The sequence below is a fragment of the Ovis aries genome, chromosome 24 (assembly GCF_016772045.2).
Source record: "Ovis aries strain OAR_USU_Benz2616 breed Rambouillet chromosome 24, ARS-UI_Ramb_v3.0, whole genome shotgun sequence".
NCBI classification, from domain to species: domain Eukaryota; kingdom Metazoa; phylum Chordata; class Mammalia; order Artiodactyla; family Bovidae; genus Ovis; species Ovis aries.
In genome coordinates this window covers 21,631,748-21,658,462 of record NC_056077.1, presented here as the reverse complement: position 1 = coordinate 21,658,462, position 26,715 = coordinate 21,631,748, and the positions used below count along the sequence as shown (strand labels likewise).

Sequence of the window (26,715 nt, the reverse complement as noted above, 5' to 3'; positions counted from 1 at the left end):
CAGTCAGGGAGTTATTAAGATTAAAGGAGACAAAAAGGCAACTGAATGTAATTTCACGATCTTGGATGGGATTCTGCGTGATGACAAAAAAAGCTATTCAAAAGAACATTAAAAAGACGATTGAGGAGATTTGAACATGGACCATAGCAGGTATAAGTATTACATCAAAGTTAAGTTTGATTAGTTGCAGTGTTGTGGTGATAAGGCTGGCCTTATTCTTAGGCGATATATGCCGAAGTATTTAGCGGTAACATGTCATGATACCTGTGATTACCTTTTCAATGGTTTAGGAAGTAAAGCATTTGTGGCAAAATACTAATTGTTGAATCTTGCAATATTTAAACATTTAAAGCATAAGAAAAATTCTAAATAACCTTTAAAAATAGTGAATTTGGTAATGGTAAATAGGGTGAATTGATGAAGAAAGACTGAAGACAGGTAGGAAGCTATGGTTGGTCTAGGATAGTGATGGTAACGTAACAAAGGCATCCAGTTAAAAAATGGGCAATTGTTAGAACCTGGTAGGTGACAAAGGACCTGAAAGGAAGGAAAGTGGAAAGAGAGATTTTTATTCTGGTCGAATGGAAATGCTACTGACAGAAATAAGGAAGTTGAGAGAAACAGGTCTGAGGAGGTCAGCAGGAAAAGAATGAATTCCAATCTGGGACACTTTAAAATTCCAAGAGAGAGTGGCTCAGCTCAATGGTGACACCTAGTAGATGGCTGGAAGCTGTCATTCAGGAAATATAAATTGGTTGTTTTGGTATTTGTTGGGTTAAATGCAAATTTCCTCTGTCTCTTTCTCTCAGACTCCAGCAGTGATATTTATTAAACTAAATAGGTGCTCATTGAATTCACTATGAGAATTAAAACATTTGATCTTCTCTTTTCATAATAATCTAAGAAAAGATATTAGCATATTTTGGACCATATGCATGACCACCTTATAACCAGTTGCGGCCGTATGATTTCAGTGGGTGCATTCGTGTTGGTAGTCACGTTGGTACCCGTCTTCTCTTGGGGGCGAATGAAAAAAGAGGTAATACTTACATGATATAAGTGCTGGTGTCAAGTGAGTGCTGTTTTATGTACGTTGCATAATGTTTTCTAGGATCCTTCCCTTTTTATGGCTGAATAATCTGTTGTGTGTATTTATCGAATTTTGTTTATCCATTCATTTGTAGATAAACACTTGAATTGCTTCTGACTTTTGGCTATTCGGAATAATGATGCTGTGAACAGGGGTGTACAAACATCTGTTTGGGTCCCTGTTTTCAATTTTGGGGGGTGTATACCTACAAGTGGAATTGCTGGATCATATAATCCTATGTTTAACATTTTGAGGAACTGCCAAATGTTTTCCATAGCAACTGCAATGTTTTACATTCCCGTCAGCCATGCATAAGAATCCAAGATCATGAGAAATTTGCCCTATGTTTTCTTCTAAGAATTTTATAGTTCACTCTTTAACATATAGGTCTTAACATTTGAGTTAATTTTTATATATGGTATAAGGTAAGGATCCAACTTTTTTTGTTGTTGTTATGTGGATTTCCAGTTTTCTGAGTGCCATTTGTCAAAAAGACTGTCCTTTTTCGATTGAATGATTTTTGGCACCCTTGTTTAAAATCATTTAACCATGCATGTGTTTTTCTGGACTCTCTATTCTATGCCATTGGGCTATTTGTCTATTCTTACTCAGATGCCACACTGTTTTGACTATTATAGCTTTGTTGTAAATTTTGAAAATAGGAAGCATGAGATAGTCAATGTTCTTCTTTTTCAGTATTGTTTTTGCTATTTGAGGTTCCCTGAAATTCCATATGAATTTTAGAATGAGTTTTCCTGTTTCTCCAGAAAATACTTTGGGGATTTTAATGGTGAGTACACTGAATATATAGATGGCCTTGGGTAGTATTATTATCTAGCTCAGTGGGTAAAGAATCTGCCTGCAATGCAGGAGATCCAGGTTTGATCCCTGGGTTGGGAAGATCCCCTGTAAAAGGAAATGACAACCCACTCCAGTATTCTTGCCTGGAGAATCCCACGGACAGAGGATTTGCAGGCTGGTCTACAAATGTGCTTCCAGATCCTCTAACTGATTCAGTGAATTGCTCTTCCTCAGTTCTGTTTGTTCCCTGCCACCCACACCCTCCCCGTTTCTGCATTTCATTTTCACAGTCCTGTCTCTAGCCAGTATCCAAATACTACATGTGATAGATTTGAAAATAGTTAGGCAGACATGAAGTAGCCAGTTGTCTTGGAGGCAAGGCACAAGTCTTGCTAGTTTACTTGGCTTCTGAGCACATCTACTTGGGTGCTGAGCGAAGCCTGGACCCTGTAGCTCTTGATTGGACTACTTCCTGGCTCAGAGGGATTCCTGCAGGCCATCCAGGAGTCTGCTTCATTGGAAGGTTTGCTCCCATGTGATAACACGGACGCCTCTCTCCCCCTGCAGGTCTTCAAGAACCACCACGACGTAGTAACTGTTTTGCTGATTCAGACCCTGGGGGCCTTGGTGCCCTCTCTGCCCATGTGCCTCAGTTCCGGCGTGGAGCGGGCAGGACCTGAGCTGGAGCTCGTCAAGCTGCTGGAGTTCTACGATGCCACCGCCCACTTCGCCAAGGGGTTGGAGATGGCCCTGCTCCCCCACGCACGTAAACATGCTTCCTCCCAGCTCTCTGACTTGCCTTCACTCACTTTTTTTGGGGTGGGTCGGGGGGCCTGGGTTTGTTTACCTTTTCCAGTGACTGATTTTACAGACATGGAAAGGAGCAGTGTTTTCCTTCTCAACAGTGAGGGAAACCTTTTCCATGAAAACATTGCCATTATGGAAATAATTGTTGCCTAATATATTTGCCTAGCTCCAGTGCTGCCTAGACGCTTCACACATGCTGGGGAAGTGACAGGCACTTCTGCAGGGGCTTAGAGTGTAAGAGGCAGGTGGACGTCAGTGGCAGCGAGTGGGCAGCGAGTTAGGCTGGGAGGGTGGTGTCCTCTTCCTCTTAAGTCATCACAGAACCTCTGGCAAGTCAGCCTAAAAAAGTAAGTTCAAGAGAACAAGTGGATTAGAGGAGGCTTTTGCAAGGGCAACAGCATATTTTTAAGGGCAAGGATGCCGTATTAGGACCAAGGGCGGCTATAAGGTACCTGGGCTTTCCCCAGATGCTGTGTGAGAGCACAGCGCTTTTTATTCCCATTTGGGCAAACAATGCGTGGTGTGTTGCATTTCCCCAGCTGTTTTCCATCTATATTAAAAGCATCATAAAGCTTTAAGTCACACAGACCTCGTGAGGAATGCTGCTGTCAAATCAGGAAGTCGCCTGCAGGAAGGCCTGCTTCTGCCATTGGGCTGCTGTGTGTCACTAACTTGGTTTATTTACTAGTTATTCTCTTTAATTGCCTTCATGTATAATTACCTCGTACATTCCAGGGAGTGTGTTTGTTGTTCGAGTTCCTGATGACTCATCAGGGGTTTTTGGCACACTTGCTGGTCAGGCCTCGACTGTGGGAGAGGCACGGTGGATGTGGACAGCTTCCAGGGATCTGGACATCGTTGTCCTAGTGGTTGGAGAGTGTTTAGGCTGAGTGTCCTGCAGGGGCAGAGTGGAATGAAGGCAGGGCCAGAAGCAGGTTGCTTTCCTCCTACTGATGATGGATATTGCTGAAGAAGAGAGAACCACCCTCTAAAGAACCAGATACAGAAAGTACTTTGTTAGTCAGCCATGGAAGTTTAGATTTTTCATGATTCCTATTGAGATTAAAAAAAAAATTATATGTATTTTTTAGTTTAAAAGTACTTTGGAAACAGACATAAAAATAAAAGAGAATAAAAATGATCCGTAATCTCTTCACTCAGAGAGGCATGGGAACATTTTATTTCCTCCCAGTAGTTCATATATAAATATACATGTTCATAAATGTATATGAAATAAAGGGCTTCCCAGGTAACTCAGTGGTAAAGAATCCACCTGCCAGTGCTCTAGATGTGGGTTCAGTCTCTGGGCTGGGAAGATCCCCTGGAGGAGGAAATTGGCCACCCAGTATTCTTGCCTGGGAAATCCCATGGACAGAGGAGCCTGGCAGGCTCTAGTACATGGGGTTGCAGAAGAGTTGGACATGACTTGGTGACTAAATAACAACAACGTATGAAATAGGTGCATATATAAATATATACATGTGCATGTATCTTGAAAAATACTAGTTTATATGATCTTATACTCTCTTTTTTGCTCACATTAATATAATGAGCATTTTTATGTCATTAAGTATCTTCCTAAGACATGGTTTTTAATGACCATTTGATAATGATGGCTTACTGTAATTTTTTAATCCACTATTTAGAAATAAAACTATTATAAACAATCTTGCACATTGATTTTGGAGCCCACTTCTGATTATTCCTTGGAAGAAGTTTGAAAATTACAGTTGCTAATAAATGAAAAATTTAAAGATTTTGTCACATTTAGTTCTGTAGAAAGTTTCTGCCTCTTTACGGATTCATCTGTAGTAAATAAGGCTCCTCCTTCCCCCATGCCCTAACCAGCACTAGGCTCTATTGTTTTTCCCCTTGCCAGTTTCTTAGACAGTTAACAATACATTGTTTCAATTTTCATTTCTTTGATTACTAGCCAGTTTGAAAATTATAAAAAGTTATATTTTTTCTCTTAAATTGCTTATTCTTTTGCCTCTTTTTCTGTTTGAGAGTTTAATCTATTTCTGGTTAATTTATAAGGGCAATTTATTTAAAACAATGTTTTATCAAATATGTTCTCAACAAAGCACTGTTGTAAAAATTCATGATACAGTTATATCTATAACATAAGATGAAACTCTCCTATAATCCCACTAGCTGGAAATAACCACTGTTAAAAATTTGGTGTGTATTCCCAAAATATCTTACATAGTATGGATTTTTTCTCATTATCAGCTATGTTGCAGATACGTTTTCTAACTTTCTAGTTTACCTTTAAGACTTTTCTATTTTAATGTATATAGTGTAACTCTCTAAAAGGTTATGCAGTAGAAAGTAAAAAAAAAATAATTAGTTGACTTTATAGTTAACAAGCAATATGTTTGGAGTAGGAAATGACAACCCACTCCAGGATTCTTGCCTGGAGAATTCTGTGGACCGATGAGCCTGGTGGTACAGTCCATGGGGTCATAAAGAGTTGGACACCACTGAACACATACACACACGTATTGGGTTTAGAAAAACCCAGAAAATACAAGGAAGGAAAAAGAGCAAGCTCAATCAGCTGTCCAGAAACAATATTTTACATTATATACAGATGCATATTTTGTATATGAGTGTGTGTATGTACTTAAATGCTTTTTATTTTTTATTAGTTTTTATTGGAGTATAATTGCTTTACAATGTTGTTACCTTTTTTTTTTTTAAGAACTATTGTCTTTTAAAATTTTTATTTGTTTATTTATTTTTGATGGAGCTGGGTCTTTGTAGCTGTGTGCAGACTTTCTCTGCTTGCAGCAAGTGGGAGCTACTCTTCCTTGTGGTGGGTGTGTGGGCTCACTGTGGCAGCTTCTCTTGTTGCAGAGCATGGGCTCTAGGGTGTGGGGGCTTCAGGAGTTGCAGTGTGTGGGCTCAGTAACTGTGGCACTTGGGCTTAGTTGCCGCGCAGCATGTGGGATTTTCCTGGGCCAAGAATCGAACCTGTGTCCCCTGCACTGGCAGGTGGATGCCTAACGGCTGGACCACCAAGGAAGTCCTTGTTAAATATTTTTAATACAATATTTTATTATCACCGTCACCCTCCCAGTTTTATATTGATGCAGTACTGTCATCCAGTACACAAATTTTCCTAGTTCCACAACAGTCTTTATAGCCGTTTCCCTACCTCTTACTAAAGTCTGCCCAGTGTACATGCATTATTTTTGGTTGTCCTTTCTCTTTAATCTCTTTTAAACTAAAAACAGTCCTCTCATCTCTGGTCTTTCATGACACTGATGTCTTTGCAGAATACAGGGTTGTTTTCTTATAGAATGTCCTATAGCTTGGAATTATCTAGTTGTTTCCTTGTGTTTAGATTTAGATGAAACATTGTTAATAAGAATACCACGCTGTTGATGATGTATACTTCTGTGGCATCACATCAGGAGACACATAATGTCCAATTATTGGTGGTGGGTTGGATTAATCACTTGGTAGTTATACCTGCCAGGTCACTCCATTGTGAAGTTACCTTTTCCTCTTTGTAATTAATAATTATCTATGGGGTGATATTTTAGCCCATAGGAATATTCCGTTCCTTAAGAAACATTTACCTAGTGACTTTAGCATCCGTTTGTAATTCCTGCCTGAATATGCCTTTACATTGCTGATCATAAAATGGTAATATTCTCATATTACCATTCTCTCATTTCTTTTACATACATTTGCAGGCATTCTTTTGTGAAGAGATTTTTCTTCCTTTGTCTCTCTTTAATGTCACTATAAACATGGATTTTTAAATTCATTGTATTATAATTATTTTCATTATTCATTTTGATGCTTAGGTTATTTCAAATTTGGTCAGTGATTGCCCCTTCAGGCTGGTGCCTACATCATTTTGACATGTCCCTATCAGCCTTAGAGTTTTTATTGCTTTTTGGTACACACAGATCTGGGAACATTTTGTACTGCCTCAGACCTGGAATCAGCCGTTTTCTCAAGGAGCTTGGTTTCTTCTAGTGGGAAATGGTGTTTAGGAACCAAGATGTGGCACCATGCATGCTTATTGTTGCTGGGCTAATATTACTTCCTAGGCCCTTTGTGAACAGAGCTAGGAAATACATTTATTTTATTTCTTTATTTAAAAAAATTTTTTTTTAATTTTATTTTTTAATTGAAGGATACATGCTTTACAGGATTGTGTTGATTTCTGCCAAGCATCAACATGAATCAGCCATAGGTGTATGACTCAAGGAACTCAAACCTGGGCTCCTTAACAACCTAGAGGGGTGGGATGAGGAAGGAGGTGGGAAGGAGGTTCAAGAGGGAGGGGACATTTGTGTGCCTATTTATTTATCTTTGGTTGTGCTGAGTCTGTTCCTACCTGGGCTCCTCTCTAGTTGCGGTGAGCAGGGCTTTTCTCTAGTTGCAGTGAGCAGGGCCTCCTCTCTAGTTGCGGTGAGCAGGGCCTCCTCTCTAGTTGCGGTGAGCAGGGCCTCCTCTCTAGTTGCGGTGAGCAGGGGCTTTTCTCTAGTTGCAGGGAGCGGGGCCTCCTCTCTAGTTGCGGTGAGCAGGGGCTTTTCTCTAGTTGCAGTGAGCAGGGCCTCCTCTCTGGTTGCGGTGAGCAGGGCCTTTTCTCTAGTTGCAGGGAGCGGGGCCTCCTCTCTAGTTGCAGTGAGCAGGGCCTCCTCTCTAGTTGCAGGGAGCAGGGCCTCCTCTCTAGTTGCAGGGAGTGGGGCCTCCTCTCTAGTTGCGGTGAGCAGGGGCTTTTCTCTAGTTGCAGTGAGCAGGGGCTCCTCTCTAGTTGCGGTGAGGAGGGGCTTTTCTCTAGTTGCAGTGAGCAGGGCCTCCTCTCTGGTTGTGGTGTGCAGGCTTCTCATTGCAGTGGCTTCTCTTGTTGCAGAGCACGGGCTTGAGGGCGCTCAGCCGTCAGTAGCTGTGGGACTAGGGCTCAGTAGTTATGGCTTCTGGCCTCTGGAGCACAGACTCAGTAGTTGTAGTACACAGCTTATTGCTCTGTGGCATGTGGGATCCTTCCGGATCAGGGATTGAACCCATGTCTCCTGTATCGGCAGGCAGATTCTTTACAACTGAGCCACCAGGGAAACCCCATATTTTAAAAAATTACCAGTTTATACTGATATTTCCAAATCAAATCCAACACCAGTAGATTTTTACCTCTTGCCATTCTCTACTGCATCTGTTCTCTACAGAGAGAATCATGGTTTCCATCAGCAGTGTGTGTGTGTGTGTGTGTGTGTACATATGTGTGTCTCTGTGTTTTTTGTATACACATACAATTACTTTTCATGACCCTCTTACAGAGAGGTCAAAAGGTATTTACTTATTCAACTATAAATGGGCTAGTTCTGGAGTGCTGTATGCTGAGGATGCCGTGCTAAGCAAAACCAGACAGAGTCCCTGCTCTCATACAATATATATTCCAGTGGGAAATAGCCAAATAATCATACTGATGAGTGTATAATTACAAAGCGAGATGAGTACTTTGAATAGCAAAATGGTTCTAGGAGAAAAGTAGAATGGTCCTAAGCCGATAAAAGATGATCGAGACCCTCAGACATGAACTGAGTGAGTCGTGAAGGAAGAATAGGAGCTAACCAGATGAAGAGGGTTAGGGAAGAACAAGGGAAGGTCTTTGCAAACAGAAGTAGTAGCCGGTGGCCAGAGGGGAGCTTTTGAGAAACCGAGAGAAGGCTGGAGGCTAGGGGAGTTGTGAAAGAGGCCAAGGCTGTAGAAGTACTAACAAAAGTCAGTTCAGTTCAGTCGCTCAGTCGTGTCCGACTCTTTGCAACCCCATGGACCGTAGCATGCCAGGCTGAGTACAAAAGTAGCTGGCATTATTGAGTGCTTACATGTGTTAGACACATACTATTTTACCTAATCTCCAGTTAAGCCTATAAAATTGATGCCATTATTAACCTCATTTTACAGTTGAGGAAAGAGACATTGAAAAGTTAGGTCATTTGTACCTAGTCCCACTAACAGAAAGCAAGAGAACTTCAGTTAGAGGAGCCTTCATCCTTAACTACCCCCTCTTTCACCTCCTGAGGTCAAGCAATGGTAGAACTTTGCAGGCTATGGCAAAGACTTTGGATCCCAGCTGAAGAGAGAATTCTTAGCAGTTGGATTACTGTGTCACAGAATATGCGTGTTAAAATTTTCATGTAGTTGAATATAGGAATTTTGGTGCATATCCCGTTTCTGTAAAATCCTAGGAATGCTCCAAATGAAAATGTTCTTTGTGCAGAGCCTTTTCTCTGTAGCAGTTCTTGAACTTGACCCTGGAGAGGGTTATCATTTGAAGAGGTTCTCAATTATGATGGGTTATAGGATTAAGGGGATCTATATCTTTATTATTATTTTAAAATTTTTTATTATTTATTTTTGGCTGCATTGGGTCTTTGTTGCTGCCCAAGGGCTTTCTCTAGTTACGGCAAGCCTGGGGTGGGGGGCTACTCTCTAGTTGCCCTAGGTGGGCTTCTCACTGTGGTGGATTCTCTTCCTGCAGAGCATGGACTCCAGAGCGCAGGCTCAGTAGTTGTGGCCCACAGGCTTAGTTGCTCTGAGGCACATGGGATCTTCCCAGACCAGTGATCAAACTTGCGACCCCTGCATTGGCAGGCCGATTCTTAACCACTGGACCACCTTGTCATTCCAGAAATTCAGGGAAGCTCCCTGAATCAGTGTCTTTAATAGCACTTTAGACAAATAGTACACAAAGCTCAAATTTATTGAAATATTTACTGACATGATTGTTACAGGTTCCATGAATGGTAAAAGCAGATGAACAGATAGTAGGCACCCCAAAGATGAAATAGGAAAAGTTCCAGTAGAGTTCCTTCCACCTACCATTTTTCACCAGTTAATTTCCAGTTCCTTGTTCACTGTTGCTTTTAATTTCTGATTTCCTTGAAGATGAGCAAAACCTGGTGAAAGTCATGGAGCTGGTGGATGCTGTGTATGGTCCATACAAGCCCTACCAGCTGAAGTATGGCGACATGGAAGAGAAGTACCTCCTCATCCAGTTCAGCGAGGTGCCTCTGGTAAGGTCACAGCACTGCCAGGGCCAACTGGACATCGCTGTATCTGCCAGGCTAGGGTCGGGCTGGCTGGGATGCTTCGGAGAAGGTGGGAGCCAGCATATGGAATGCAGAGAGTGGGAACAGGTGTATCAAACATGGGCTCTCAGCGCTTCCTGGGCTCTCGTAATCCAAATGAGACCACAGGTCTGCTACCTGGTTTTTATTTAAAATGCCCAGTGAGGACCTAGCACCCCTCAGAGGCTTAAATCTTCTCAAGATTAAGTTGGTTATCTCCCTGAGTCAGTCATGATTACGCAGTCTTTTGTTCAAGGCAGATATGCAAACAGACACTGGAGCGGAGCACTCAAGCGCAGTGCTCTCAGGCCAGGTTCACCAGGTGGACGCACCAGAGGGGAATTTCCATTGCAAATAATTAAGTCTGTCTAGCGGGAGAGGCGGACACGACTGAAGCAACTTAGCAGCAGCAGCAGCAACAGCAGCAGCGGGAGGTGAGTTGACATTGAAGAATAGATCTTACAGTAGTTCAAGCCGGCTGCCTCCTGCCATTTTTTTTTTTCTGTTTTCTAAGGATGTCCCTAGAAAGTCTGTTCCACTCAGTTATGTTCTTGCCCCTGAAGGAAGCATGTTTTTTTTTCACTGCATTCTTTTGGAGTGTGTGATACGAAGAATTCAGACCCTCACTTGAGAGCCAGAGGGAGAGCTGCTGCTGCTGCAGCTGCTGCTGCTGCAGCTGCTGCTGCTGCTAAGTCACTTCAGTTGTGTCCGACTCTGTGCAACCCCAGAGACGGCAGCCCACCAGGCTCCCCTGTCCCTGGGATTCTCCAGGCAAGAACACTGGAGTGGGTTGCCATTTCCTTCTCCAATGCATGAAAGTGAAAAGTGAAAGGGAAGTCGCTCAGTCGTGTCCGACTCTTCACAACCCCATGGACTGCAGCCTACCAGGCTCCTCCGTCCATGGGACTTTCCAGGCAAGAGTACTGGAGTGGGTTGCCATTGCCTTCTCCACAGAGGGAAAGATACCATCTTAATCACAGAAAAAGAGGAAAGAGATAAAAAATACATATATAAGGATATCTATAAGGATTTGATCATGCTTTTTGGCCAGGAGTTTATTTCTGTGATCTCACTGGCCGCTTAGACTGTTCTTCCTTCAGTCAGGCTTTTACAGAGCTCTCATAGTTTGGGACTACATTTCTGATGTTCGTAGTAAGTGGTTTGACCATGAATGAGGAGGTCTGGAGCTCCTCCCATCTGGATGTTGTCTATTCATTTGTTCTTCAGTCTGAAGCAGCTTTTTATTGTCTCTGCTAACCAGGAGCACGGGGAAGTCATTGACTGTGTGCAGGAGCTGAGCCACTCTGTGAACAAGCTCTTTGGCCTGTCTTCTGCAGCCGTTGACAGATGCATCAGATTCACCAGTGGCCTGGGGACCTGTGGCCTGCTGACAGCCCTGAAGTCTCTCTTTGCCAAGTAAGGCTGGGGAAGTGGGATCAGGGCCAGCTGCAGGGAGATAATGGCCTGCTGATGGCCCTGAAGTCCCTCTTTGCCGAGTAAGGCTGGGAGAATGGAGTCAGGGCCAGCCTCATGGGAGAGTGGTGTCTCCCAGTTAAAAATGCGGATGTCCGTATTCCTGCCATGAATCACTTGCACCTAAGCCTAAGGGGACGTCCTTAATGACGCTAAGAACATCACAGCACATTCATTATGGTGGAGCATTTAAAGCAACCAGAATGTCCATCAATTTGGAAATGGCCAAATAAGATATGGTATATTCATACTAAGGGAGTTCCTTATGAGGCAGTTAAGGTGTTAATTCTACCTACACATAACAGCAGGGATAAATGTCAAAACATACTGTTGAAGTGAATAAAAAGTTGCAGGATACTATGTAGAGTACATTTTCTGTAGCAGGGTTCAGCAAAGCTTTTCTGCCAAGGACCAGATGATAAGTATGGTGGGCCTTGAGGGCTTTGCAGTCAATAGAGACTTTCATGGAGAGTGCTTCCCCAGAAGCACAAAAGCAGCCAGAGAGAGCACATACCTGAGTGGATGTGGCCTTGTTCCAGTAAAACTTTGTTTACAAGAAACCAGGAGTGCCAATTCCTGTTCTGGATCCTCTTTGAAACTATAAGTGCACTATATGTTCCTATAGAATACAGGTCACCAAACTCTAGCTCATGAGCCAAGTCTGTTTTTGTAAAAGTTTTTGTAAAAGTGTTATTGGAATTCCACTAAGCCCATTCACTTACCTGTGGCCTCTAAATCCTCCCAATGAAGTTAGAGTTGAGTAGTTAGAACAGAGACCTTGTGACTTGCAAAGCTTAATACCTGGACCTGAACAGACAAATTTTGCTCAGCCCTGATGCGGAAGGTTAGGCAAAACTGAAAACACTGATGATATTTGAGGAGAGGGAGGACTAAGTAGTCATAGGAGACTTAGCTTTGTTATTTTCTGATTCTTAAAAAGGAGACTAAATTAACACATTTCTTGTGTAATTAAAAATATAAAATAAAAAAGTATATAAACATCATGCTCAGTAGAAGAAGCCAGTCAGACAGGACCTCACGTTATATGATTCCATCTATACAAAATGTCCAGAACAGGCAAATCTATAGAGACAGACAGTAGGCTAGTGGCTGCCTAGGCAGGGCATGCAGGTTCCATCCTGGGTCGGGAAGATCCCCTGGAGGAGGAAATGGCAACCCACTCCAGTATTCTTGCCTGGGAAATCCCATAGACAAAGGAACCTGGGAGGCTGCAGTCCATGGGGTCGCAAAAGAGTCAGAGGTGGCTAAGCAACTAAACAAAAGGGCTGGGGAGGGGGGCATTTGGAGGAGATGCAGGATGTCTGCTAAAAGGTAACAGGGTTTCTTTTAAGGCTGATGAAGCTTGTTTTAAAGTTGATTGTGGTGATGGTTGCACAACTCTGTGACTGCATAAAAACCTTTGACTTGTGTGATCTGTGAATTGCAAAGGCGATAAAGCCATTAGGAGAAAGAAAAGAGGGAAGACCAAAATTAAATTTACTTAGAGAAAAGAAGAGGTAAGAAATTTCAGTAAAAGGCTGGATTCTCTGACCTGTGTGATTGAGGTGAAAGGGCCCTTCGGAGGTTAGATGCTTCAGTGTTTAGCTTATGGACGGATACATTCTCAGGCTCTGCAAGAGAGTGTATTCTGAAATAAAGTTGCCTTGTGTCTCAAGAAACTCCTCGTACTGAACTGAATGCTCTTTTGCTGCCGTAAGTTTAGGGAGCCCTTGTCATTCCAGAAATACTGAACATGCCCCGTGAGCTCTGTGCTGTTGGTCGCTGCCGCGGGCGGTCTGCACCTCCGAGGGCGGCTCACAGGAAGATACTGAGGGGACAGGGGCCCTGCTCGCAGAGGGAGGGGGAGCAGGTGAGCCCAGATGGCACCTCCAGAGAGAGAAACATCAGCAACAGGTTTAATCAAATAAAATTCACCTCTTTCTCTGCCACCAACCAGGATTTTGTGGATGAAATAATTCTTTTTGAGACCTTAAAGTTTTATTATAAAACAAAAGTAAAACGCTTTCAAAAATACATATATATTTAAATACAAAAAGGTGTAAAAAAGCAAAAGTCTTCCTTCTTTCCTGCCCATGTCCTTCTCCTCAGAAGTCACAAGTTTTAGTCTTTTATTTAAATATATTTAGCTGCGCTGGGCCTCAGTTTCGGCACGCGGGATCTTGGTTCACCGACCAGGGATCGAACCCAGGGCCCCTGCATTGGGCTCAAGGAGTCTTAGCCTTCTCACTCTTCTCTCCAGACTTTAAAGAAAATTTGTTCGTTTATCACCTTTAACTGTTATGTCTTGACTCTCAACCCTGAAAGGTGAGGAACTGGGCCTCTTTGAGTCTGGTCCTCTCATATCCTCTCTCCTCCCAGTTGGTGATGTTTTCATTTTTGGTTCTTGTGTTGGTTACTTCAGTTCCTTCATTTTAAAAAGTAATGCAAATGCATGTTAAAAATTCAAACTGGACCAAAGGATGTATGATGAAGCCAGATCACCTTCTCTAGAAGGGGAGGATTTGAAGGTACCAAAATAGCTGATATTTGTTTATGAAATTAGTCAGGGAAATAAGGGTGACACTGACTTGCCCAGGGTTCAAGTGGGACCTCGTTCAGTAGTGGGGAGGGCATGGGATGGTGTTCAGGAAGGAGGGGTAGGGAGGATGAAGGATGCAGGCAGGGCAGGAGGGTAGCCTAACCTGGATTTGGCCAAGGCTGTAGAATCCATAGTTAAAGATGGGGTGGTACAGAGTCAGGGGCATTCTGGCTATGAGGGAGCCTGGGCCCTGGAGGTGGAACCCCCTGAGCTAAGATCCTGACTCAGCACTTAACTAGCTGGGACCTTGGGTGGGTTCATGCTCCTTTCTGAGTCTTGTTATCTTTTAGGTGGGGAAACTGATGGTGATAATATCACCTTTCTGTGTGGATGTGAATATTGAGTGAGAAGTGAATGTGCTTAGTCGCTCAGTCACTCTTTGCAACCCCATGGACTGTAGCCCGCCAGGCTCCTCTGTCAGTGGAATTCACCAGGCAAGAATACTACTGGAGTGGGGAGCCTTTCCCTTCTCCAGGGAATCTTCCCAACCCAGGGATCAAACCCAGATCTCCTGCAATGCAGGCAGATTCTTTACCATCTGAGCCAGCAGGGAAGCCCAGGGAATATTGAGTGAAAGCACATAATTATAGCACCTTGCATGGTGGAGACACTTGGAAACATTTATTATTGAGAGAGCCGGAGTGTTTTGGTACGAATGCCATAAAAATGCGGTGTGATGCACACATCACCTGTGAGCCCCACTGGGGCTAAGCAGTCACCCACCTCCTCCTACCTCACGCCCCTGCCATGCTCCACAGCTGCTCACCATCCCAGGGACTCTGTCAGGAGCTTCTGCAGCACAATGGCACTGTTGGGCGGGGTGCTCTTCGCGTACTTGTCATGGTTGCAGGGTGGTGATAGGTGTTTAACCTTCTTCAGCTAAAGCACAATTATGTCCTCCAAGAGCCCCCTCTCAGTGTGTCCTGAGGCCCCTGCCCCTCCCCCAGGGGAAGCTGTCACATCTCTGGGTGGGGTCCGTGGCGTTTTGGTTTCATAGCTTTCCAGCACGACGGTCTGAGGCCTCCGTGAAGGCAGCAGCACCGGCGCTTGTCCTCAGCGCAGTGGCCTGCTGCAGTTTTGTCCACTTGCTTCTCTGAATGGCCTTTCTTTCCACCACACAGACTTACTCTTCAGGGCGGTGCCTGGGGTCCTCATAGTCCACCGTCCTCCCTAGAGCGTGTGGTTTGGGAAGGGAGAGGAGCAAGATTTTCTGTGATGTGTGCAGGTGTTGTGGGTTTTAGGGAGCCTCTTGGCTTCCAGAGCATATGACCATCCACCCCAGACCTCCTTACCGTGCTCTCCCAAAGGCATGTTTATTGTTTACCTTCCAAGAACTGTACAGCCAGCCATCTGTAGCCAGCATCCCTTATCTGTGGCTTCAACTAACTGTGGATCGAAAATACTTGGGGAAAAAATGTGCAGAAAGTACCAAAAGGCAAAACTTGAATTTACCCGTGAGTTTGCCACATGCTGGCAGCTATTTACATAGCATTTATATTGTATTTACAATTTACATAACATTTACCTTGTATTAGGTATTATAAGTAATCTAGAGATGATTTAAAGTATATGGGAGAATGTGCCTAAGTGAAGTGAAGTCGCTCAGTTGTGCCCAACTCTTTGAGACCCCATGGACAGTAGCCTGTATCACGCTTCTCCGTCCGTGGGATTTTCTAGGCAAGAGTACTGGAGTGGGTTGCCGTTTCCTTCTCCAGGGAATCTTCCCTACCTAGGGATCAAACCCGGGTCTCCCGCATTGTAGACAAACGTTTTACCATCTGAACTACCAGGAAAGTCCATATGCCTAATTATTATTATTAATTCGCTCAGTTGTGTCCGACTCTTTGCTACCCCATGGACTATCAGGCTCCTCTGTCCATGGGATTTTCCAGGCAAGAGTGCTGGAGTGGATTGCCATTTCCTTCTCCAGGGGATCTTCCTGACCCAGGGATCGAACTTGGGTCACCCACATTGCAGGCAGACGCTTTACCATCTGAGCCACCACGGAAGCCCTTCATATGCCTAGGTTATATGCAAATACTATAGACCATTTTGTATTTTTTTAAAAACTTGAACATCTGTGGATTTTGCTACTTTGGCTGGGGGCAGGATCCTGAAATCAGTCCCTCACGGATACCAAGGGAGTTACAATATATAAAAACACCACCACTGCACATCAGCTTTCATTTTATACTTTTCAGGGAACTTTTGTGTGTACTGTTTCATTCATTTCATTTTGTCATCATGACAGCACTGTGGGAGCAGTACAGAAAGTGAAACTCGCTCAGTCATGTCTGATTCTTTGTGACCCATGGACTATACAGTCCCTGGAATTCTCCAGGCCGGAATACTGGAGTAGGTAGCCTCTCCCTTTTCCAGGGGATCCTCCCAAACCAGGGATCAAATCCAGGTCTCCCACATGGCAGGCAGATTCCTTCCCAGCTGAGCCACAGTGGAAGCCCAGGAACACTGGAGTGGGTAGCCTATCCCTTCTCCAGCCGGTCTTCCCCATCCAGGAATTGAACCAGGGTCTCCTGCATTGCAGGCGGATTCTTTACCAACTAAGCTATCAGGGAAGGCAGTGCAGAAGACATCATCAAGTCCGCTTTGAAGATGAGGACACTGAGGCCCAAAGACACCTCGGTACTTGCCTAGCTACTGCAGTGCAGGTCTGTCATTGCCTCACAGCCTGTTTCTGGATGTCTCCCTAATGCCCAGGCCTGTGCTAGTTCCTGGGGATACAATTATGAGCCACAGAGTGATAGTCCCTGTTCTCTCCCAGAGCTTCTAGTCTAGTGACAGCAATAAACATGAAACACATACATTAAATAAGCTATTTAGTGATACCTGGGGTTCCGTGATAAGTGGGATGTGATAAGCCATTTAGTGATAAATGGGATGAAGAAAAGTAAGTGGTATAGGTGGGAGCAAACAGCACAGTCTGCGAGGGAGGGTTTTCAGTTTGGAATCCAGCTTCATGCCTCACTAAGGTTGGGCCCAAGCCATGGGGCTTGGCTGTTTACTCTGAATTCAAGAATTGGAGTGGGCTTCCCTGGTAGCTCAGCTGGTAAAGAACCCGCCTGCAATGCAGGAGACCCTGGTTCGATTCCTGTGCCGGGAAGATCCCCTGGAGAAGAGATAGGCTACCCACTCCAGTATTCTTGGGCTTCCCTTGTGGCTCAACTGGTAAAGAATCTGCCTGCAGTGTGGAGACCTGGGTTTGATCCCTGGGTTGGGAATATCCCCTGGAGAAGGGAATGGATATCCACTCCAGTATTCTGGCTTGGAGAATTCCATGGACTGACTGTATAGTCCATGGGGTCGCAAAGAGTTGGACACAACTGAGTGACTTTCACTTTCAAGGATTTCAATGCTACAGAAGTACCTTGTGGTATCCTAGGTGTCAGTCAGGTATTATAGTGGGGCCATGATGTTTTAAAACAGTCCTTTAAATTAGCTTCCAAAGAAATGCCTCTGTTAGGATGAAGGAGTGATTTGCCCGCATCATCTGTCAACTGGTGGGTCACAGAGTTGTGGTCTTAGTGGCCGTCCCCTTCCCCCTCATTGTGAACATCTCTTAAAGCTGCTCTGCAAGATGAAAAAGACCGTCTTGTTACATAGAGATTTGTTTGTGGTCAGAGCTTTATGAGTCTTGACAACCCTTTGCAGGATAGCCTCTGAAGAGGCTCTCATTAGTGGTTTGTCCAAAGCTTTGTAATTCCTGGTGTCTCTAGGTAGAGAGTTTATGATGACACCACTGTTAATTTTTCTTTCCCCATAGGTATGTGTCTGACTTCACTAGTACTCTTCACTCAATACGAAAGAAGTACAGACTGGATGATATTCCTCTCAACTCTCTTTTTCAAGAAGATTGGACGGCTTTTCAGAATTCCATTAGGTAAAATGGGAGTAAACATATATAAACATATATATATAATAGTGTATAAAAATGATAAATGTGGGTTTTTTTTCTCTTTCACTGTCTCCTCCACCCCCCCACCCCTTTTAAAGCAAATACTCTAGACGCTGCAAACAAGCCAATAAACAAAAAACAAACAAAAACCAAACATCAAAAAGACCTGTCTTGCTCTTTAAATATTTTCAGAAATTCTTTAGGAACTCATTTCCTTTGGTGATTTAAGTTTTTTGTCTGGCTTGAGATTTTTTTCCCCCCTTAGCCTATAGTTTTTGCAGTAAGTTAGAGCTTTTATATTTTAGAAAATGCACAGTTGATTATATCCTGTTTCTGGATCTAAGTGCCATAGTACTAAATGGTAAGCCAGTACTCTTTGGCCTGTGAAGAGCCGTATAAGAGTTCCATGAAAGGACATGAGGTGACCCTCCTGAATTGTTGTTGACAGGCTCCAGGGTAGCCTCGTGTGATGTGTGGGCTGCTTGGTAGACACCCTGTTGCCCCAAACCCTGAGGTCTGATCTGAGTGTGACTGGCAGTGGCTTGAGGCATTTGGCCCTTGATAAGTCCAGCCAGGGAATGCAAATGCTGGCCAGTGGCCAAATCTGACCTATGGACAAGTTTTGTTTGATCACAGGATTAAAAAAAATTTTTTTAGATTATTTGCCAGCATGTAAAACCAGATTTAACATAATCCAGCTTTCCAACATCATGTCAAAACTGGTCTCTCTGGAAGCACTGGGTCTGTGTCGCCCCAGGGCCTTGACCTCTACCTGGGGCTGGAAGCCGAAACCCTTGGTTGACGAGGTAAATGTCCTCTGTTCTGTTCTCCCACTCCTGTGAGGCTTATCAGCTGTACTATTGGCCTGAGATAAAAAGCAATCCAGAAATTTCTTTTCCTTACAACCATTCTTCACAGACGTGTTCTGGAAAGGCAAGCTGCTCTCCCCCCACTTACATTCCTTGCCTGACCCCCCTGGGCTAAGTAGCATGTACAGGGTACCCATGGTGCACGTGGGTCCAAAGACCATCTTATCAGGGTAAACCCAGGACCTCCCAAGACCATCTGGAATATCTCCTCACGGGCTCTGATCTGAACTTTTATTTTTTTATGAAATTTAATGTTCTCGATGCTAATATCCCTTATCAGCTGTGGCAGCTTGGTACACCAGAAAATATTACGCACGAAGTTGTTCTGTTGTACCTGATGTGAATGTAATATTTCACTTTCTCATAAACCTTTCTTATGATGGAATGCCTAGATATCTTGGTGATGATAGGCACTTTAGAGAAAGTTAAAAGTTAACTAGCCCTAAGATGTTTTTAATCCTTGGATTTGTCCTGACATTATAGTTTGGTGTTGAAGGACTCAGTGGCTGGAGTTTGAGGCCTAGCATAAAATTACTCGGAAATTAAACGAATATTAAATTCAGACGTGATGATCATTCAGGCTTGTCTCTCAGAAACAAATGGATTAAACTCATCTGCCTTTCATGTGATCAGAATGGAACATAATTCTAATATCAAAACAGTTTTCTCTTCTATGCCTGGCAAATAGCAGGCATCTCACAAGCATTAAATAATGAATTTTGGTTTTTAAATTTTAGAGACAAAAGATTTCCAACCCATTTTTGTTTGTTTCTGTTTTTTTTTTTTTTTTTTGTCACACTACAAAACTTGTGGGATCCTAGTTCCCTGACCAGGGATGGAACCCAGGCCCTTAGCAGTGGAAACTCGAGTCCTATCCACGGAGCCACCAGGGAATTTCCTCCAACCCATTTTCTCAAAGACAGAAACCAAGAGCAACTTCAGTATTTTGTGTGCGTGCTAAGTTGCTTCAGTTGTGTCCGACTCTTTGCAACCCTATGGACTGTAGCTGGCCAGACTCCTCTGTCCACGGGATCCTTCCCGTAAGAATACCGGAGTGGGTTGCCATGCCCGCCTCCAGGGGATCTTCCTGATCCAGGGATCAAACCTGGATCAGATCTTTGAGGTCCCCTGCATTGGCAGGTGGGCTCTTTACCTCTAGCACCACCTTGTATTCTGGGACATGTTAAATTATTTCGGATCACGTTGGATAGAGTTGTGAGTCATAGCAGGGAGACCCATGACAGAGGAATATCAGAAAGGACCGGAATCTCCCTTTTACGTGAACTACTAATGAATGAAACATTTCAGATCAGCCCTCTAAGTGGGTTTCCCTGGTGGCTCAGACGGTAAAGGTAAAGAACCTGCCTGGGGTGCAGGAGACCCAGGTTTGATCCCTGACTTGGGAAGATCTCCTGAAGAAGGAAATGGCAACCGAGTCCAGTATCCTTGCCTGGGAAATCCCATGGACAGAGGAGTCTGGCAGGCCTCCAGTCCATGGGGTTGTGAGGAGTCTGACACGACTGAGCTCAAAGGATTAACTGCTTTCCCACAATGCAGCACACAACAAAAAGGGTTGAATACTTAGAATTTTTATGAATGAGACAATGTTTGTCCTGTAAATGTCAGCATTCCAGATGCTTAAACTTGAAGTGCTTTTTGTTTTGTTTAGGATAATAGCCACCTGTGGAGAGCTCTTAAGGCAATGTGGGGACTTTGAGCAGCAGCTGGCAAACAGGTAGGAGGGACCTGGGGGTGGGTCCCTGGGCCCAGGTTTAGGGAAGAACTTGATTGAGTACACAGCACAGTCTGACGCCTCAGCGCTCCAGGGCTCTCTGTACCTAGGATACGAGGCGTCAGTATTGTCACCATTCAGCATTTATTGAGCATCTAAAAGGAGCAAGGCCTGCTTGGCAGCGGGCACATAATTTTAGTTAGATATGAAAGTCTCAGCCTAATTGAGGAAAACAGTACATGCTATCTCCAAATTATCAGTGGGCTGGGTTCCTGCTGCAATTGTGAGTCAGTTATTGGAAATCGAAATAAATTTCGCCATAGAAATGGTGTTCAAAGCAGTGGTGAAGTCCCCAGGGCCAACCTACAGAATGGGGCTGAACCGGGCCAGCCTGCCGTCTGGGTTCTGCCCCAGGATTCTGTGTTGCAAAGTTGGTGTGTGGCAATGAGGATTTCTGGGCTGGGGTCTGGAAGGTCTCTTCTGTCCCTCTCTCTATTCTGATACCTGCCCCGAAGGGACCCCTCAGAGGGCTCCAGCTGCCCAGATGCTCTTGTTTCTTTCTTTCAGCAGAAAGAATCTCATTGTCTCAGTGCAGCTGGGTTCTCTGTTCTGCAGGAGTTCAGGGGAAGAAGTCTGAACTCAGGTGGTGTGAGGGCCTAGCATCTGTCCCTTCCCCTCTTTCTGGGATAATTCTTCATTGTCTTAAAGTCATCTCTGCAAGAGGGACTTTCTGGCAGTGGTACAAAGTGAAAAGCAAGCCGAGACCTCAGACCGGGTGGACGGTAGGGGCGAACTGCTGGGGAAGGAGGTCAGACCGCCCTTGGGGTCAGGGGCCTGAGCTGGTCATTTCTTCTTCTCACAACTTTTGGTCTTCTTTCATTTCTGACCCCGTGGATTGCCTTCAAGTCACAAGACTTTTCATGATGGTTCTCATGGGGAAAGTCTTGCTAGGGGTGGGGGGTGGTGTGGGGTAGAATGAGCAGCTATTGCAGTTCATGACTCCCAAACAGCCCAGCACAGAGGTTATGTGGCTTCCTGGAACAAATAAAACCAGGACATCACAGGCATACAATGGAGTGTGTGTAAATAGTAAATGATGAAGTGAACGCGCCCTTCCTCCCTACTCCCACGCACACTTACGCTCACATTCATATGCAGGTGTATACACACACACACACACACACACGTATACACGGTGAAGGGAGCCTACGGTGGAGGGTAATTAGGTCTGGGTTCACAAAGGGCCTGCACGAAAACGTGAACATTTTATATTTACATGTTTAAAAGAAAAACATGGAGCTTATTATTTTCTTAATTACAGTAGTAATTACATCCTGGGTCCAACTCATTGCACAAATTAAAAGTTCACAAGTATACAAAGTAAAAACTGAAAATCTCACCTTAAAAGTTCTTCAGAAGAAAACAATTACAGCCCTCCACCCCTGTCACATTTGTTGAGCTTCTGATATTAAGAACCTCATCGCGTTAACTCATCAGTCATCCGGGGGGCTCAAAAAGATAGGTGCTCTTCGTATCCCCATTTTTACACATGAAGAGACATTGAGGCCTAGAATTTGGCACAGGTAATAGCTTATTCTAGAAAAAGTGACTTGTTTTTGGCTGTGCTGGGTCTTCGTGGCTGTGCGGGTTTTTCTCTAGTTGTGGCAAGTGGGGGCTCCTCCCTAGTTGCAACGCTCAGGCTTCTCATTGCGGTGGTTTATTTTGTTGCAGGGCATATGGGCTCTAGAGCACAGGCTTAATAGTTGTGGCGAATGGGCTTAGTTTTTCTGTCGTATATGGGATCTTCTTGAATCAGGGATCAAATCCGTGCTTCCTGCACTGCCGGGTGGATTCTTCACCCCTGAGCCACCCGGGAAGCCGCAGTAATAGCTTTTTAAGTAAAAGAAATCATTTGTGGAAAGAGCTGTGTCTGAGGTGATGCAAGTAAGAAGCAGTGTTTGAACAGGGATGTCTGCTGAGTCATCCTGAGTACATGTCACACCCACACCGTCCTTCCTCAGAGATGGTTGTCCGTCCTTAGACTTGTGTCTCTCTGCGTGCATATCAGAAGTCTTACCATATCAGAACATACAGGCTTGCCTTAATCTTTTAATGAAGATGAATATTACATTCTAAAGGGCAAGGAAGGATCTGGTTAAGAAAATGCATGGGGCATTCCTAGATAGGTAAAGAGCAAGCTCTTGTAACTGCACCCCAGCGAGGCTGAGTGCCTGGCCCGAGCTCTCTGGTGTGATGAGAACAGATTGAGTGTATCCAGGGGAACCTTTTTAAGATGTGGCGTCATTCTGGAAGCACTGAGCCTGGAAAGGGAAACGAGTAACAGTCACCATCTGTATTCCAATCAGGGAGCCCAACTGTTTGGCCGCTGCCTGTAAAACTTATCTTATCTCCCCATCAATTTCACCTGCAGAGCCCAGACTATGACTTAGGACCACTCCCCCAGGGTGGCAGTCGTGGTAGCTCGAAACACTCCAGATTACTTGAGCAACAGGAGTGACATTGGCTGCTGGGCTTTAGAGATCACCTAGGCAGGTGGTCATTTTGACAAAGATCATTTTGTGACTTATGGGCTGAGTGAAGCCAGGCCGAGGGTGTCACCCGAGGGATTTCTCTTGAACTCGGGCGACACGCAGGAAGGTTGCCGTGGCTCCTCTACTTTTATGGTGCCCACTACTGATTTTTGGCACAGTGGCATTTTCACTGGGACACAGCTTTAGTAGGGCAGTTCAGTGGGGCGATGAGGTTTGGAGAATCCAGAATAAATGTATACATTTCCCTGGCTGAGGCGTGGGCAGCAGCTTTTCAAGAAAAGGAGATGCGTTGAGGAAGTAGGTGGAATTGGGATGTTCGTCCCTCCCTCCTTATCATGTATGGACTTAACTGCCTTCTCCTGGCACGGCAGGTAGCCCAGCACTGGCACATATTGGGCTTTCCTGTTAATCTCTGAGCTTCTGGGCAGGCTCTGTTGTATTTAATCATCTGAAAGCACCAAAGCCTAGCTTAGAGCCCATCACAACATGAGAAAATATTTCTTTTTTTAAAAAATGTATTTGCTTTTGGCTTCACTGGGTCTTTGTTGCTGTGCAAGGTCTTTCTCCAGTTGTGGAGAACATGGGGCTTCTCTTGTTGCAGAGCATGGACTCTAGGGCACGTGGGCTCTATAGTTATGGCCAGCAGGCTTCCACTCCCTGGCATGTGGAATCTTCCTGGATCAGGGATTAAACCCGTCTCCTACACTGGCAGGTGGATTCTTAACCACTGGACCACCAGGGAAGTCTGAAAATGTTTCTTAGTGAATAAGGAAATCAAGTTTTCATTTTTGCATTGTTTAGTTCACAATACTGGGAAATACAGATAATAGGACATCAGAGTCTAATGATGAGGTCATCTCATGGTGACTGGTTGAAGTGGAGGCTAGGGAAGAATGCCATTATTGCCTTAGGGCTGAGCTGTGTTTATTCCAACATTTAAAAATGTTGGATTTGGTTTCTATTGTAGAGCACACTATTCAGACATTTTAAACTGTGATCTGTAGTATTTGAAACATTCCCGGTATAACTGCTCTTCTTCATCTTGGATGGCAGAATGATGCCACTCGTTAGCTGCCTGAGACTGAAGCATGAGCTGCAGTGACCCTGAGAAGGAGAGCTGACTTCCTGGAGGGAAGAGATGAAAGCTCAGCTCTCAGCTCCCTGCTCACCAAATCCAGGGCCACCTGGCATTCACAGAATAATTATGGAACGCCTGTTCTGTGCCCAGCACTGTGCTTCTGTAGTTCAGTTGCTCAGCCATGTCCTACTCTTTGCGACCCCATGGATTGCAGCATGCCAGGCTCCCCTGTCCTTCACCGTTTCCTGGAGCTTGCTCAAACTCAGGTCCGTTGAGTCGGTGATGCCGTCCAACTATCTCATCCTCTGTCGTTCCCTTCTCCTCCTGCCGTCAATCTTTCCCAGCACCAGGATCTTTTCTAATGAATTGGCTCTTCCCATCAGGTGGCCAAAGTATTGGAGCTTCAGCTTCAGCATCAGTCCTTCCAATGAATATTCAGGACTGATTTCCTTTAGGATTGACTGATTTGTTCTCCTTGTAGCCAAGGGACTCTCAAGAGTCTTCTCCAACACCACAGTTCAAAAGTATCAATTCTTTGATGCCCAGCCTTCTTTGTTGATATATGACTACTGGAAAACTCATAGCATTGACTGTACAGACCTTTGTCGGTAAAGTAATGTCTCTGTTTTTTAATATGCTGTTTGTCATAGTTTTTCTTCTTTTAATTTCATGGCTGCAGTCACCATTTGCAGTGTCTTTGGAGCCAAAGAAAATCAAGTCTATCACTGTTTCCATTGTTTCCACATCTGTTTGCCATGAAGTGATGATGGGTGCCATGATCTTAGTTTTTGAATGTTGAGTTTTAAGCCAGCTTTTTCACTGTGCTCTTTCACTTTCATCAAGAGGCTCCTCAGTTCCTCTTCAGTTCAGTTCAGTCGCTCAGTCGTGTCCGACTCTTTGCGACCCCATGAATTGCAGCACGCCAGGCCTTCCTGTCCATCACCAACTCCCAGAGTTCACTCAGACTCAATGTCCATCGAGTCAGTGATGCCATCCAGCCATCTCATCCTCAGTCGTCCCCTTCTCCTCCTGCCCCCAATCCCTCCCAGCATCAGAGTCTTTTCCAATGAGTCAACTCTTCGCATGAGGTGGCCAAAGTACTGGAGTTTCAGCTTTAGCATCATTCCTTCCAAAGACAACCCAGGGTTGACCTCCTTCAGAATGGACTGCTTGGATTTCCTTGCAGTCCAAGGACTCTCAAGAGTCTTCTCCAACACCATAGTTCAAAAGCATCAATTCTTCGGCGCTCTGCCTTCTTCACAGTCCAACTATCACATGCATACATGACCACAGGAAAAACCATAGCCTTGACTAGATGGACCTTAGTCGGCAAAGTAATGTCTCTGCTTTTGAATATGCTATCTAGGTTGGTCGTAACTTTTCTTCCAAGGAGTAAGCGTCTTTTAATTTCATGGCTGCAGTCACCATCTGCAGTGATTCTGGAGCCCCAAAAAATAAAGTCTGACACTGTTTCCATTGTTTCCCCATCTATTTGCCATGAAGTGATGGGACTGGATGCCATGATCTTCGTTTTCTGAATGTTGAGCTTTAAGCCAACTTTTTCACTCTCCTCTTTCACTTTCATCAAGAGGCTTTTTAGCTCCTCTTCACTTTCTGCCATAAGGGTGGTATCATCTGTGTATCTGGGTTATTATACTTCTCCCTGCAATCTTGATTCCAGCTTGTGCCTCATCCAGCCCGGCATCTTGCATGATGTACTCTGCATAGAAGTTAAATAAACAAGGTGACAGTATATAGCCTTGACGTACTCCTTTCCCAATTTGGAACAGGTCCATTGTTCCATGTCCAGTTCTAACTGTTGCTTCTTGACCTGCATACACATTTGGCAGGAGATAAGTAAGGTGGTCTGGTATTCCCAGCTCTTTAAGAATTTTCCAGTTTGTTGTGATCCACACAGTCAAAGGTTTTAGTGTTGTCGATGAAACATAAGTAGATGTTTTTCTGGAATTCTCTTGCTTTTTCTATGATCCAGTAGATGTTGGCAATTTGATCTCTGGTTCCTCTGCCTTTTCTAAATCCCGCTTGAACATCTATCTGAAAGTTCTTGGTTCACATACTGTTGAAGCCTCGCTTGGAGAATTTTGAGCATTATTTTGCTAGTGTGTGAAATGAGTGCAATTGTGTGGTAGTTTGAACATTCTTTGGCATTGCCTTTGTTTGGGATTGGAATGAAAACTGACCTTTTCCAGTCCTGTGGCCACTGCTAAGTTTTCCAAATTTGCTGGCATATTGAGTGCAGCACTTTCACAGCATCATCTTTTAGGATTTGAGGTAGCTCAGCTGGAATTTCATCACCTCCACTAGCTTGTTCGTAGTGATACTTTCTAAGGCCCACTTGACTTCACATTCCAGAATGTCTGGCTCTAGGTGTGTGATCACACCATCGTGAGTATCTGGGTCATGAAGCTCTTTTTGTACAGTTCTTCTGTGTATTTTTGCCACCTCTTCTTAATATCTTTTGCTTCTGTTAGGTCCCTACCGTTTCTGTCCTTTATCGGGCTCATCTTTGCATGATATGTTCCCTTGGTATCTCTAATTTTCTTGAAGAGATCTCTAGTCTTTCCCATTCTGTTGTTTTCCTCTATTTCTTTGCATTGATCTGAGGAAGGCTTTCTTATCTCTCCTTGCTATTCTTTGGAACTCTGCATTCAGATGGGTATATCTTTCCTTTGCTCCTTTGCTTTTTGCT

General features: G+C 44.3%; 1 protein-coding gene across 1 annotated transcript in view; it reads left to right on the top strand.

Moving 5' to 3' along the window:
* Window positions 1-26,715, top strand: part of COG7 (component of oligomeric golgi complex 7) — an 89,771-nt gene that overhangs the window by 32,126 nt on the left and 30,930 nt on the right. The window contains exons 7-11 of the mRNA XM_004020838.5: window positions 2,459-2,657; window positions 9,608-9,735; window positions 11,051-11,205; window positions 17,643-17,759; window positions 20,313-20,378. Of these exons, the coding sequence (XP_004020887.2) occupies window positions 2,459-2,657; window positions 9,608-9,735; window positions 11,051-11,205; window positions 17,643-17,759; window positions 20,313-20,378 (665 nt within the window). The remainder of the gene's footprint in view (window positions 1-2,458; window positions 2,658-9,607; window positions 9,736-11,050; window positions 11,206-17,642; window positions 17,760-20,312; window positions 20,379-26,715) is intronic.